We start from the raw sequence: 15,028 nt of genomic DNA, 5'->3' as shown, positions 1-15,028 counted from the left end.
AATAATGAAATGGCCAGCCCAGAGTCTGATCTAACCCCCATTGAAAATCTATGTAAAATCATTGGCTACAAAGCTATGACTAAGAAACCCACTACAGTTACCGAACTGTAGAAGAGACTGGAAGAAGAGTGGCCCGATCACACCGGAGCAGTGTGAGTATCTAGTGATGTCCTGTGGCCGCAGATGTACTGAGCTCATTCAAAGCAAGGGCCTCTATACTTCCTACTAATTTTTGACTGCTGTAAGCATCACATTTTTTTGTACTACATTGGTTATTGTTGTCTAATTTTGATCACTGTGTTTTGACAAAAAAAAAAAAGGTTCTTGTTGAAGTACCTTGGTATTTTGTAAAACATGCTACCAGAACAATGGTATATCTACAGCTAATCTTCCTTCAAACTTCAAGCAATGAACATCAACAATATTTCTGAAAGAAATCGAATGTTTCTAATTGCTGTCTAATTTTGATCTCCACTACATATGTGTGTGTGTGTGTGTGTGTGTGTGTGTGTGTATGTATGTATATATATATATATATATATATATATATATATATATATATATATATATATATATATATATATATATATATATATATATATATATATATATACTACAGCAATACATATACGCTTGTTGTAGAACATGTTGTGCTAATACTTTATTTTGATGGTCCCCTTTAGACATTCTTTTGTACCTCAACCCAACTATAGCTCTCATTAGAGTAAGCATGTTTGATATTTTGAGCTGGTTTAAGAACACATCATCACATGTTGGCTAGAAATGAGGTGCATTTTTCTGAGTTTGTTGTGGTCATTGATAGACTAGGTAAACCCAGCCTGATCTGCAGGCGATTTGATTTTGCCCGGCAACTCAGTCTGAAAAACCATACATTCATTTCTACTGTTTCTGTTACACTTTTGCGAGAACCACAACAGGAACACAGACTGGCTTATCCACCTGGTACGATATTGGCAGGTTTAACACAATGACAGATAGAGAAATGATGGGTCGTTGCCAGTTAATCAAGCATCTTGTGGTCTAATTGGTTAAAGGAGGCAGCAGCAGTCCACTGAACAGTTTTACTTTCATGTGCACAGTTTTATCTTAGTTATAAGCTCTATAAATGATCTGTTTGTATACCAGCTGCAAAATACAACGGTGGGGAAAACACAGGGCATTTCATAATCATTTGTGGCTAACCTCATAAAGAATGTCACTTAACCAGTTTTTCAAATGGAATACTGAATAGAATATGCCACAGGTGCTCCCAAAAACTGATCTCAATCTTTCCACCTTTCTGTGTCTCTCTCTCTCTCTCTCTCTCTCTCTCTCTCTTTCGACTCCTTCACCTGTTGTAAACATGCACATCTAAATGTCTTCCTTTTCCCCCTCCCCTACAAATGAAAACAGAGAGACTCTAGCACACTAAAAGGAATGACCTGAAAAAGTACCAAAAGCAAGTATGAGAGTTTCCCACTGAAGAATCTCCACCTACAATTGGTTATTGACCTTCTATTTTTATCTCAGCATCTGATCTTATCACCAGCAAACATCTGCTTAAGTTTCCCTCATTAAGATATGAGTCCCCAGCTTCATTAATTAGAAAAACAATCCTGGTAACACTTTCAAACATTTCTCTTTCATATCTGTGCTAAAAGTATAGTCCACGTATGTATACTTGGTATTGTTACACTTTGAGTAGCCTATTGGTAAAAGTAACATATAATCTACAACATAAGAATACCTTGTATTCTTTTAAATACATTGGAGTTGCATTGTCCATGAATATGCTAATTCATTTTTAAGTAGGCCAACCAAGTCATTTCAGAAAAGTTTTGACAAAATTAGAATTTACCTCTTTTTTTTAACAAGTATTAGCATAGCTTTGATACCTATAGCCTAAGTGGCACAGTTAATAACATATACTTAAAATGTTCGCTTTCTGTTTTTAAAACCTATGACAGGTTAAACATTAAAAATATTAGTACCCCAAGCATCACACACTATTAAGGGTTAAAGGTTTGTTCACAACAAGGAGGCTAACTATACCTGTCACGGTTGGTTGCTGTAATGAACTGCCTAATTAAGGAGATACTCAATATAAATCTTTTACTGCAAAAAGAAACAGAGCAATGAAAACTGAATCAAAAAACAGAACAGAACATACTTTTTTTTTTTTACAGTCTATGGTTCACACCAACGAACAATAACTTTCTGATTATCAATTATCAGCTGTTCAAACTATTCTCAACGGTATATATTGCTTTCAATAATATTGCTCCTTTGTGATGTTATAGTTGTAACTGTGGTACTTTCTTTATTCTCGTAGAATTGGAGTGATTATTATAGTTAGCCTTACATTATTATCCTCATTGTGAACTAGCCTGGCTCTGTCCTCCTACATACTTGTACCAGCAGCCATATCACCCTGTATCCCAAGACTGGTTTCCCACTGAAGCTAAGCAGGGCTGAGCCTGGTCAGTACTGTATGGAAGACCAACTGGGAAAACCAGGTAGCTTCTGGTAGAGGTGTTAGTGATGCCAGAAGGGGGTGCTCACCCTGTGGTCAGTGTTGGTCCTAACAATATAGTGATGGGGACACTATACTGTCAAAGAGCACCATCTTTCGGATGAGACCTTAAAACGAGGTCCCGACTCTCTGTGGTCATTAAAAATGCCAGGAAGACCTTTGATAAAGTGTAGGCTTGTAACCCCCAACTGGGTGTAACTGCCCATTGGCCCCTGTCCATCATGGCCTCCGAATCTTCCCCCTCTCCTGATTGGCTTCATCACTCTTCATCACGTCTCCTCTCCACCATAAGTTGGTGTGTGGTGGGCGGTCTGGCGCAATATGGCTGCCGTTGCATCATCCAGGTGGGTGTTGCATATTGGTAGCCTGACAAGCCAGACCCACATCAAGATGTTTGGTCTGGAAACTCACCATAGACAGGGCTCAATCCGAGGGGATAAACGGCTGTCTTTCAAACTCCCTCTGCACGCGATAGGATAGCGCTACCACCAACCAGAGCAACGACGGTGAAGGGGAGCTCGCTGACTGATTAAACATTCGCCGTATCCGGTCGGCTAAACTCCGAACACATCTTCCCTTTTTAAGAATGACTTCAGTGCCGCTCTTTGTTCTTTTCTCAGAGGAAAGCTTAACTCCAAATCTTCCGGAGGCGCGGGCAGAGCTGATTCGAAAGACCGCCGCCGTTCGCCAATTTCTGTGTTACTAGAAGCACGCAAACGCAACTCGGCCGTCGTCATTATGGCCCCGCCCGCCGACTCTATACACGATGTAATTGGGCCGTCCAGATTCTGAGGAATACAGCTCAGATAGGAATTGAGAGCTGCTAGACCACACTTGCGGGCAAATTAAATTTGCTGCCGCTAGGGTGCGTCTAGATTTCTAGGCTAGCATATTGGTGGTGGTTGAGGAGATTCCCCCTTCTATGTAAAGCGCTTTGAGTGCCTAGAAAAGCGCTATATAAATGTAACGAATTATTATTATTATTACTTCAGCTCAATTTTCATTTTCCTTCAGTGTGTTGTCTGAGATTGTGGTATATTCTCTGGTTTTCTCAGATCAATTTTTAACCGGTCCAATCAGTGAACAGAGGGAGTGGCTGAGATGGATGTGAGCGTCCCTAATGGCAATATCAATAATCGTTGGAATCACTTTTTTTTGACAGCCAGTCACTGTCCCGACTTTAGCTTGAGCATTTAAAGCTTGAGATTAAAATAAATACAGTGTTCCTTGATGAGGCCATCTATTAGCCTGACAAGCCAGACCCACACAAAGATGTTTGACAACCACCAAACTGTTTTCTTTCAAACTCCCTCTGCACGCGATAGGATAGCGCTACACCAACCAGAGCAACCAAGGTGAAGTGGAGCTAGATGATAGATTAAACATTCACCGTATCCGGTCAGCAAAACCCCGAACACATCTTCCCTTTTTAAGAATGACTTCAGTGCCGTTCTTTGTTCTTTTCTCAGAGAAAAGCTCAACTCCAAGTCTTCCAGAGTCGCAGTCAAAGCTGATTCAAAAGACCGCCGTTCACCAGTTTCTGTGTTTACTAGAAGCATGCAAACGCAACTTGGCTGTCGTCATTATGGCCCCGCCCACCGACTCTATACACGATGTGCTAGACGACACTTGCAGGCAGATTAAATTTGCTGCCGCCAGGGTGCGTCTAGATTTCTAGGCTAGCCATCTATCCTATCTATCCTGTTCATATATTCTAGGAATGTGTTTTGTTTGTTTTGATGTAACACCAGGATTTTTCTCATTACTATTTAAAATAGAGAGACAGTGACAGTAGAAGTGTGTTTGTCTTTGTGTGGGCTTTGTGTAGGAGTATTTGGTATGCATGCCTTCATAGGAAAGTACAAGCACCTGAATGGGGGATGTCCCTTCCAAGGGAAAAAAAAAAAAGAAATGCAGGGGATCTGGGTTAAAACAAACACTTTATATCAAACTCTTGCATACACATCAAAACCCATAATATTACCTTAGGCAAACCACCGTTTCCCTTTTTTTCAGAAGTCTGGTAGAGCTAAAGAGAAAGTGCTGTATGTTCTTATTTTAGAGCTGGCATGTATTTGCCTAAACAGAAGCCACATGTCAATGACCCTTTATCTTCAATTATCCTCAGCTGTGTTGCCGCTGAAATCTCTGCGCCTGTAATGACAAAATAAGCAGAAATTAAAAAAGGGCATTTGATACTTCAACGAAGCCGAAGTATGTTCAATCATTTTAGCAACTTCATACTTTATCTCTGTCAAGTCGTGATGGTCTGACCATCCACCTTCACTTATGTTTCCAACCACAGTTGCAATCGAAAGAAACAGAGGAAGACAGAGGAGAAAACACAGAGAGAGAGAGAGAGAGAGAGAGAGAGAGAGAGAGAGAGAGAGAGAGAGAGAGAGAGAGAGAGAGAGAGAGAGAGAGAGAGAGAGAGAGAGAGAGGTCCAGGGCAAGAAAATGAGAGCATGAAAAGGGGAAACCCTGTGGGAGAGACCATGTCTAGATGCTCATTCAATCTCAATCTCACAGCCACATTTCACACTACAGCACACACTAAGGTGAGTGAAGCAATCTCTCTCATAATATCATACTCAAATTTGATGCCATTGATTAGCAATCATGCTTAGCGAATATTGCCATTTGATTGTCCTTCTGTATATTCCTTACAGCAGTTTTTAATTGAACAATTCATTTCCATTGGGTTTTGAATTTAGCCATAGGTCAGTGACAAATGTACATAGTGTATATTCATATAGTTTAACAAACAGCACACTTAGAGCCATAACCTCCATAAGGGGATGCGTAAACCATAACATTCAGATTAGAAGTTAATCAATATACAATTTCCAAGAATCAATTCTTAAAATTGTTCTTTTGTTCCTCCCATTCCAAAATATGTGGTTACAAATTGGCCATCTGGCCATCTATAGGCTTCAAGGAGTCTCTTGTTTAAAAATAGATTTATTATACAGTATGACACTTTTTTTAAAACTAGACTGGTTATTTAATTGGTCTGTTTGGAAAGTGAAGGTTGATTTTGTATCACTGATTGGCTCTCAGAAAGCTGAGGGGAACAAAAATGTGGAAACTCTTTGGAAACTCACGTATGCATTTTTATTGACAGCAAGCACACAGTGACTTTCTTTGCAAGAGCTAATCCATTCTGTCCTCAAATCAAAATGTCACATTATATGTACCCTAAAAATGCCCAACTTTAAAATACTGAACACTCAGTGGGTTATTACGTTCTATCCACCTGGGTGTGAGGACTGGGTCTCTTTCTGCATGGGCAACATGGGAATTCACCTTAGAGTCAAAAAACACTGCCCTTTTAGCCACACACATACATGCAAAACTAGAACTGGTATATGGAGAGAAAGTAGATGGTCTGAGGGCTGTGAGTAAAAACATAAAGAGGTTTGTATGCAAATATTAACATACAATCTCTGTGGGTTTAAATAGTTTTGACCACACGATGTAGTGCTTTTCTAAAATTGTACATAGATCAAGTCCATGCCTTTAGGTCAGCAAGCTGTATGATTTGCTGTGAATTTATCTTTGGTTTCATTGATGCAATTTCTTTTCTCCGGTCTCTGCTATAGTCACAGAGATGAACAGCTCGAATAACCCTAGGTTCCGCTTACTGGTTGGCTGGTGCTGCCTGATGACTTCAGCTCTTTTGATATTGTCGGTATATGTTGGAACAAGGCCGCAAAACAAGGTAGAGTGACCTGTGATGGCATCCAACCACACTGTCTCTGATCACTTTGGTGTAGCCTATTAATAGTTTTCAATCTCCCATCTGGTTCCCACAATGCTATAGGCTTATCAAAATTTGGGGGCTGGGCTGCACTAATAAAAAGAGGAATGTTTTGAAAGTTTTATAGTGCAATATTGTATAACAAAAAAAAATATTTTCAGTTTTGCACATTTCAGTTTTAATGCAATAGTACCTGTTTTTTTCTAATTTTCCAACACGTCTCAGGGCAAAATTCTTATCAAATCATTTGTGTAATGTCCCGGTGGTGGTTTGGTTTAGGGGTGAAACTTTATGCTTACTTTTTTCCACAAAAAAGGTACACTTTAAATCACCACCATGTAAAATAGTTACGTTTTCCTGTGATATTGGGTTGACATTTTGAGATAAACATTTTTCTTTTTTTCTTTAGTCTAAGTCAATCACAGAAAAGGACAAGACCAATTTAACAGGTTTGCTTATTATTCTGTTTTCCTCCACTTTTAAAAATGACAATTTGATATAAAATGACATACTTTCATCATGAAAGTAACAATCTAAAACTCTTTTACAGCGAATCAACAAATCAACACCAAACCTGACCAACTGATAGGTGAGAAATGTTGAACTTTTTATTGTGGACTGATAGCCAATGTAAAAAAATATGTAAACAATAGATGAAAATCAGTTCTGTCCATAGTCTAGTGGTAGTAATTGTTCATACAGAATTCATTTGTATCTTTCATATATTTAGGGAAAGTTTATATCTCTTTAAAAAAAAAATAGTTTTAGCTGTAAAGTGAAAATAATTAAGTTGCATTTTCAGGATCCCAGTACGGTCCATCATTTAACGACTATATCCGTCTCATCAGAGGTGAGGGAATATCTTTCTTCCTGTGGACCTCCTGAAAAAACCTATCATTTTTTTTTTCCTTTTCCGTTTCCCCCTTTCAACTTTCCCTTTTGCACTTTTTCTATATCTCTCGCTTCTCTCTATATCTAGAAAACAAGAGATACCGGGACTTTTGGTTGTGTCATTATGTCTTTTGGTTTCTCTGCTGCATTGAGGAAGTTGGACATGTGGTTCTCTGCTTTTAAAGATTCGTTTGTGGCCTAAAAGTGATTTAAGTCAAGTTTCCATGTTTAAATAATGCACATCATATCTGTGAATAGACTCGGCCTCGCTTTCTGCTATAGGTTACTTGAGGTCACCCGACCGTTCACCTTCATACCATTCAAGTAGGAGGTCGTACCTTTAAAAAAAAAAAAAAAAAGCATTTCATTCGTGTGACTGTCGCTTACGAGATGAACCAGATTCAGTCACCACAATGACACTTCTGAGGTGATGCTGAATGTTTATCGCAGAGGCGTTGTGAATCACTGGAAATATAACTAGTCTAAATGTGCACGGCTCTATATACGAGGAAGGCGGAAATGTTCCTTTAAAAGGCTCTACTTCCCTGACCTCACTTCGCGTCCTGTGTTAAGCGTGTTTTCATATATATGTGGGATGAACAGCTACGACCCCCCGCAAGTGGAACATTTACACAAGAAAATAAAAAATAAATAAAAAATAACCTTCGATGTATTTGAGTTAGAATTTAAAATTAATGAGCTCCATAGCAAAAATTGTATTTAAAAAATTTGAATAGCAGGTTTACATGAACTTTTACAAAAAAAAAATATATATATATATATATATATATATTTATATATATATATATATTATATATATATATATATATATATATATATATAACAACGTTAAGACAGTATATTTTAAATATTTGTTGTAATGCCATCTTTTTATGAATGGAGGCCAGTATCACTCACTAATACTGCGACTCTGTGTGTGAAATACATTTTTTAATAATAGACATTACTGAAAGATATATACATTTCAACATAGGCTTTTTTTTTTTTTTTTAACTATCAGCAGATAAACAATTATAATAAATGTCATATTTAGGCCTATTGTGTGTAATTATGTGTGTGTGTGCAGACAGACAGATTGATTCTCTTGTACTGATTACTAATTTTATTATCAACATTTTACACAGGACAGAATAAAAGCAAACCCTTGTTTGTTTGTTTGTTTTTAAAAAACCTTAAGGAAATAAAAATTGGAAAACCGTGGTTCATGCTTATAATTGAACTGAATTTTGAATAGCATACTTTTTGATATAAGAGAAGTGTATATGTTATTTCAAATTCAGCCAATGTGTTTTGAAATGTCCTGCTCCAACTTCCTGTTTTATTACATCAACCTTTCATGGAGTTTGAATCATAACAAACATTTTGCTCCTCCTACAAGCACAAAATAAAGTGTTAATAATTGGGAAAGGTTTTCAGATAGCACACTAATATATACATTCTCTTCCTCAGATAATGAAAAAACCTGGATACATGATTCAAAAGAGAGCAGCTCCCTCTCCTTAAACAACGGCACTGTCGAAATTAAAACCGACGGTCTTTATCATATCCACGCCCAGGTTATCTTCAACGGCGGCAATCGTCAAACGAAGAACCCTGCGACAGTTGTTTTGGTCAAAAACAAACGTACTAATAGACAAGACAGAAAGCTAAGTGAGGTTATGCGCTTTGAACCAGGAACACTGACAATGATCCGGCTGGTTGATCTGGCAAAAGGAGACAGCATCAGCCTGAACATAAAACCTGAATCCCTGCGCCTATCAAATGAAGCATGCCATACTTATTGGGAAATCTTGCTGTATAACAAATTATAAGTCTCAGATTCATCTAAGAGGACTTAAAGAGCAAACCATGATTCAGGGTTTCAAGGAACAGTTCACTTTTAAGAATGAAAAAAGTCTGTATTTATATATAAGTAAATAAAATAAAAAAGTATATATGGATAGTTCTCAAGCCCATTATGGGTTTCAAAGGGAATATGTTCTTCTATGTATGTGTTAAAACGTTAAAAAGTTTTATTTTTACATTACATGACAGTAATTGTATATTTTAATATAATATTTTGAGATGTATTGATGAATAGCAAATGGTTATTCGTGTATTTTATTTGAATTTTATTTAATTTCTTTTTTAAAGTAAAGTGCTGTAAATAGTGTAGTAATTTGTTAATTTAATTAATAAATCATGAAGAACAGTAGTCAAGGTGACAATTTGAAATGAACTTGTTTTTTTAAATAATTTATTTGTGAACTACCGTTGTCCTGCCTGTAAGCTATATCAAAATAAAAATCTATTCACTGCAACATACATCCATATCCCTTCTTGAACTGAAGGCTTCACACAGACAGCCACATGAGGGAGTCAGTCATCGCAGGAACGGCATCTGAACGCGGCCTTCCTGTTGGTCTTCTGAAACCAAACCACCAAAACTTAAACCCACGTTCGCCACAGATACAAAGTTACAAACACTGTGTTTCGATTACGTACACACACACATCATATATAGAAGGCCAAAGGCATGAGGAAGCTTCCCCGCTTTACAGAACTATCTAATTTAATGTTAAGGTCAAGAATGGTATGTCAAGATCAATATTTAGGACAGTCTAGTTTTGTTTTTGGGGTTATAGTTTCCTGAAACAATGTTGACATTTTAAGTGTCAAGTCTTGATGGAGTATACTGTACAAAGTGTAATATATTTTCAAAAGTCTATCCTTGCTGACAAAATGTAACCACAGAAGACTGACAGCTAATTTCTGTGCTGTGAGTCACAATTCTGAAATCCCCGTATCTATAAATCCTTTTTTGTTGTTTATTCCTCGGCCCACACTGAAAGTCATCTCATCTTCATCTCTTTAACCATATTATATGGTGGTTGAAAAACTGCAGTGAGGTAGGGGTGAGTTGATAATGATGAAGAGCATATGACATCATAATTTATAATCCATCATAATTTATAAAGAGCATATGACAACAGTGTTTGGTGCTTAACTTTGGTATATTATTAGGGGAAAAGGCAAACTGCACTCATTAATTCACGCTACATTTTCCTTTACTTAAGCCTTAAATGCTTCCGACAAATGGTTTTGCTATTAATAAATCATGTCAGAGGTGTGTAGCAACTCATAGCAGTCATGAGGGAACGCTCAGAGTAGCATTATAACAACTTTTAACACACTGAAATCTAACTAATATTATAACAGCGCTGCGTTACCCCACATATGCATGAGCGGAAGAAGCGGAAGCAGTAATAAAAGCTCTGCTGCTTTTGAGCTGTGCATTGTGCTGTTCTCTTATTAGCGATCGCTCCAGTGGCCTTGTTCCGCTCCACCGGCTTTCAGCCCCACCCTGTTTCATACTACAGTAATGTTAATAAATCTTATATACAAACCCTATTCCAAAAAAGTTGGGCCGTGGTACAAATTGTGAAAAAAATAGAATGCAATGATGTGGAAGTTTCAAATTTCAATATTTCATTCAGAATAAAGCATAGATGATTTAAACTGAGATGTAGTATCATTTTAAGGGGAAAATAAGTTGATTTTAAATTTCATTGCATTAACACATGGGACAAGGCCATGTTTACCACTGTGTGGCATTCCCTCTTTTTTTATAACAGTCAGCAAACGTCTGGGGACTGAGGAGTTTAGGAATAGGAACGTTGTCCCCATTCTTGTCTAATACGGGCTTCTAGTTGCTTAACTGTCTTTAGGTCCTCTTTGTCTCACCTTCCTCTTTATGATGCGCAAAATGTTTTCTATGGGTGAAAGATCTGGACTGTAGGCTGGCCATTTCAGTACCCGGATCCTTCTACTACGTAGCCATGATGTTGTAATTGATGCAGTATGTGGTCTGGCATTGTCATTTTGGAAAATGCAAGGTCTTCCCTAAAAGAGACGATGTCTGGATGGGAGCATATGTTGTTCTATAACTTGAATATACCTTCCAGCATTGATGGTGCTTTCCAGATGTGTAAGCTGCCCATGCCACATGCACTCATGCAACCCCACACCATCAGAGATGCAGCTTCTAAACTGAGCACTGATAACAACTTGGGTTGTCCTTGTCCTCTTTAGTCCGGATGACATGGCGTCCCAGTTTTCCAAAAATAACTTTTTTGGAAAACTGTACCAACCACAGAACTGTTTTCCACTTTGCGACAGTCCATTTTAAATGAGCCTTGGCCCAGAGAAAACGCCTGCGCTTCTGGATCATGATATGGCTTGTTTTCTGGCCTATAGAGTTTTAGTCGGCAACGGTGAATGGTACGGTGGATTTTGTTCACCAACAATGTTTTCTGGAAGTATTCCTGCGCCCCTGTTGTGTTTTCCATTACAGTATCATTCCTGTATGTGATGCAGTGCCGTCTAAGGGCCCGAAGATCAAGGGCATCCAGGGGTTTTCCGGCCTTGCCCCCTTCCGCACAGAGATTGTTCCAGATTCTCTGAATCTTTGGATGATATTATGCACTGTAGATGATGATAACTTCAAACTTTTTGCAATTTTTCTCTGAAAAACTCCTTTCTAATATTGCTCCACTATTTTTCACCACAGCATTGGGGGAATTGGTGCTCCTCTGCCCATCATCACTTCTGAAAGACACTGTAACTCTGAGAGGCTCTTTTTATACCCAATCATGTTGGACACCTAATAAGTTGCAAATTGGTCCTCCATCTGTTCCTTAAATGTACATTTAACTGTTCCAGTCTCTTATTGCTACCTGGCCCAACTTTTTAAAATATGTAGCTCTCATGAAATCCAAAATTAGCCAATATTTGGCATGACATTTCACAATTTCCACTTTCAACATTTGACATGATATCTATATTCTTTTGTGAATAAAATATAAGTTTATGAGTAAATTTGTAAATGATTGCATTCTTTTTTTTATTCACAATTTGTAGTGTCCCAACTTTTTTGGAATTGGGTTTGTACATTAGCAAATTCATGAATATGATTTCTGTCCCGTCGGATTCTTTTCCACCGGCTAGAGGTGAAGACAACAACTCCCATGATTCCCAGAAATCAAGGCGTCATCAAGCTACATCTTTGTTTTGAATAAGCGACCTCTAGCAGCGAATATTCCTGAGACTGTGAAAACTGGAAGAACTATAAGAAATGGCGATTTTCTGAGAAAACAAAGGAAATTTGTTTTGTCAAAATCTATATGGTTTAATGTGAACAAGTACTATAAAGTTTTATAAATATTTGGTATCATTTGAAATTTCTCAGGACGACTGGTACAAGGGTCTCATTCGCACAAAATGAAAGCAAAAGGTAACAAAGGTTTTAAGAGTTTAGAGATATTTTTGCTTATTATGGTGGGTGTGTCTTCGGCCAATTGGTCTTTATCTCCTGTCGTCAATACAGGTCTATATGACTTGATTAATGCTAATTCCCATTGCGACTCATGTTTATATTTGAAAGAGTTTTGTACGTTGGTCTTGTATTTAATGAGATGTTTCAGAATGTTCACAGGACTGAGACTGAGTGTCTGAGTGGCAAGTTTGTGATCGTGGACCGGCATAACAGCCAGTGTGAGGACCCTGTGCGACCCTGCAAACCAAATGAATGATTTCAATCAGAGTAAAGAGTTAAATAAAATGATCAAATTTGTAGTTAAATTGTTATACAAATGACGTAATAACCAACTGGCATTTCAAGATAAATTCAAGGTAATGATAAAATGGAGTCAGATAAAGTTCAATTGAAATAAATCCCTTTGCCCAGCTGAAAAGACAGAATGCGCAAGAAACCTTCACCCATCAATTGTACGCTTTCATGGGGACAATTGACTGGGCCTTAAAATTAAATATTTTGCCTTTAATTAAAGCATTCAAATTTAAGGAAGCCCATTATATTTTAGATGACTAAATATATATCAAATGTGCCTAAAACTAAATGCCATTTTTGTTAAAAGACTATAACTAATGCTAAATCAAAAATTGCTGTCTAAGAAAGTTGCCATAGTCTTGTGGATACAGCACCAAACGCATAGGTACGGTTCGACAATAAAGTTAAAGGGGTCATATAATGCCATTTTTGTACAAGATAATATGATTCTTTAGTGTCTAAATGGAAACTTTGTAATATACTTTAATTAAAAATTCTCATTAGTATTGTACGAAAACACTACTTTTACCTGCTCAAAAACAGCTCTGTTTTCACCAAGCCATTTTAGTGCATATGGCTTTAAATTATAAATGACCCCGCCCCTCTGTTCTGTGGGCCGGCAGGTGGAGCTGTTGCCATTGACAACAGTAGAGGCGAAAGAATGGCTATGTGAGTCTCTGACTGAGGACAGATCTGTGCAACTGTTATCAATTTGAACCGGAGTCGGACCGGGACAAGATGACAGCACCAACGAAATTTGACAATTAAGGCTAAACAGGACATTTATGAATGGTTGGTTAATGTAATGTCACTTTGATCTATCTTTATGTACTGGCAGGGTAACGTTAGCGTAGTGAAATACAAATGCTTTGTGATGTAGTTCATTGACAGATTGATGTTACACCTAATGCCAATGAAAACTTTGTTCTGTTAATGTCAGTTTGTCAGGCGGAACAGATCTGAATCCTTTATTCAGGAGTAGCTTCTTTGCAAAACCTGCTTTATACTGACCCTCGGTTATAAAGCAGTCTGGTGAGAAATGCTTCGCGGTTCACATAAAAGCATTGACGAAAACAAAACTCAGCCACTGTGTCTTCATCGGATTTAGGGACATCAAAATGACTGCTGTGTTCATTATTACACCCAACAACAGAACACTACAGTTGCTTAGACGCCATTCTGCTCCAGCATATCAACAATGGCGGACTATGACGACGACAGCTTGAGCTCGCTCAGGGCGGGTCTGAGATGAAACGCTCATTATAGGATGGTTGTGTACACACTGTCAGAAAAAAAGGTGCATTGCTGTCACTGGGGCAGTACCTTAAGGTACAAAACTAAAAAGGTACTAATATGTACATTTAAGGTACTACTATGTTCCTTTAAGGTATTAATATGCACTCTTAAAGTACTGATATGTACCTTTTAAGGTATTAATATGTACCATTTAGGGGTTAGTAAGGTACAAAGATGTACCTTTTCACTTTTGTACCTTAGGGTACCGCCCCAGTGACAGAACTGTACCTTTTTTTCTGAGAGTGCAGGTACTGCCAACACACATTTCCATACAATCAGCTTGTAAAAGCGCATGTACCATTATATGACCCATTTAATAAAAACTGTGAGTTAAAAATAACTGTCATTTTAGAAATATGTTTCAGCATAATTTGTCAAATAAACTCAATGTACAGACCTTTCTTTTCTAGTAGTTTTTACAAAAAGTTTGTAACTTTTTAAAGTATTGAAATGAGTTCAATGTAGTTTTATGCTAACTTGTTGGATGGGGCATCACTGGCTTAAACCCATGAAGACACAGTGTGCATTCATACAATAATGAAACAATGATAAAATAATGCATTGACATTAAAAAAGGAAATGTATTCAAAGTAAGTACACAAAGTAAGTACACAACTCTATTCCTTGAGTAAAAATCTGTCTTTACAACTTGTAACAGTAATATTTCACCAGCACTTTTACTCAAGTAATAGAGTTGTGTACTTACTTTGTCCACCATATTGTACTACACGAACTGGGCAACATTTTAGAAAGATTTTGTTAATGTTTATCTAGCCTTAGTTGCAAGATCCTCATGTTCACAGTGTAGCGTCTGACAAGTTGAGGCCTAGTTTATTTACTTCCTCTCTTTCTATTAATTAGTTGTTGAACGATGTAGAAACTCATTTGAGGAAGCCAATCTTTTTTTTTTAAACAAACA

General features: G+C 37.5%; 1 protein-coding gene across 2 annotated transcripts; it reads left to right on the top strand.

Moving 5' to 3' along the window:
• Window positions 1-5,067: 5,067 nt before the first annotated feature.
• Window positions 5,068-11,289, top strand: lta (lymphotoxin alpha (TNF superfamily, member 1)). 2 transcript variants are annotated; one of them, XM_067450356.1, is made up of 6 exons: window positions 5,068-5,091; window positions 6,136-6,254; window positions 6,703-6,742; window positions 6,844-6,882; window positions 7,096-7,143; window positions 8,655-11,289. In XM_067450356.1, exons 2-6 carry the CDS (start codon window positions 6,144-6,146, stop codon window positions 9,014-9,016), a joined length of 600 nt encoding a protein of 199 aa, XP_067306457.1. In that variant the 5' UTR covers window positions 5,068-5,091; window positions 6,136-6,143; the 3' UTR covers window positions 9,017-11,289. The 2 variants fall into 2 exon arrangements, with proteins under 2 accessions (XP_067306457.1, XP_067306458.1); XM_067450357.1 differs by lacking the exon at window positions 7,096-7,143.
• Window positions 11,290-15,028: the final 3,739 nt, after the last annotated feature.

The sequence above is a fragment of the Pseudorasbora parva genome, chromosome 8, assembly GCF_024679245.1.
Source record: "Pseudorasbora parva isolate DD20220531a chromosome 8, ASM2467924v1, whole genome shotgun sequence".
Classification (NCBI taxonomy): Eukaryota; Metazoa; Chordata; class Actinopteri; order Cypriniformes; family Gobionidae; genus Pseudorasbora; species Pseudorasbora parva.
Note: the sequence above shows the minus strand (reverse complement) of the source record. Positions and strands in the feature narration are given on the sequence as shown.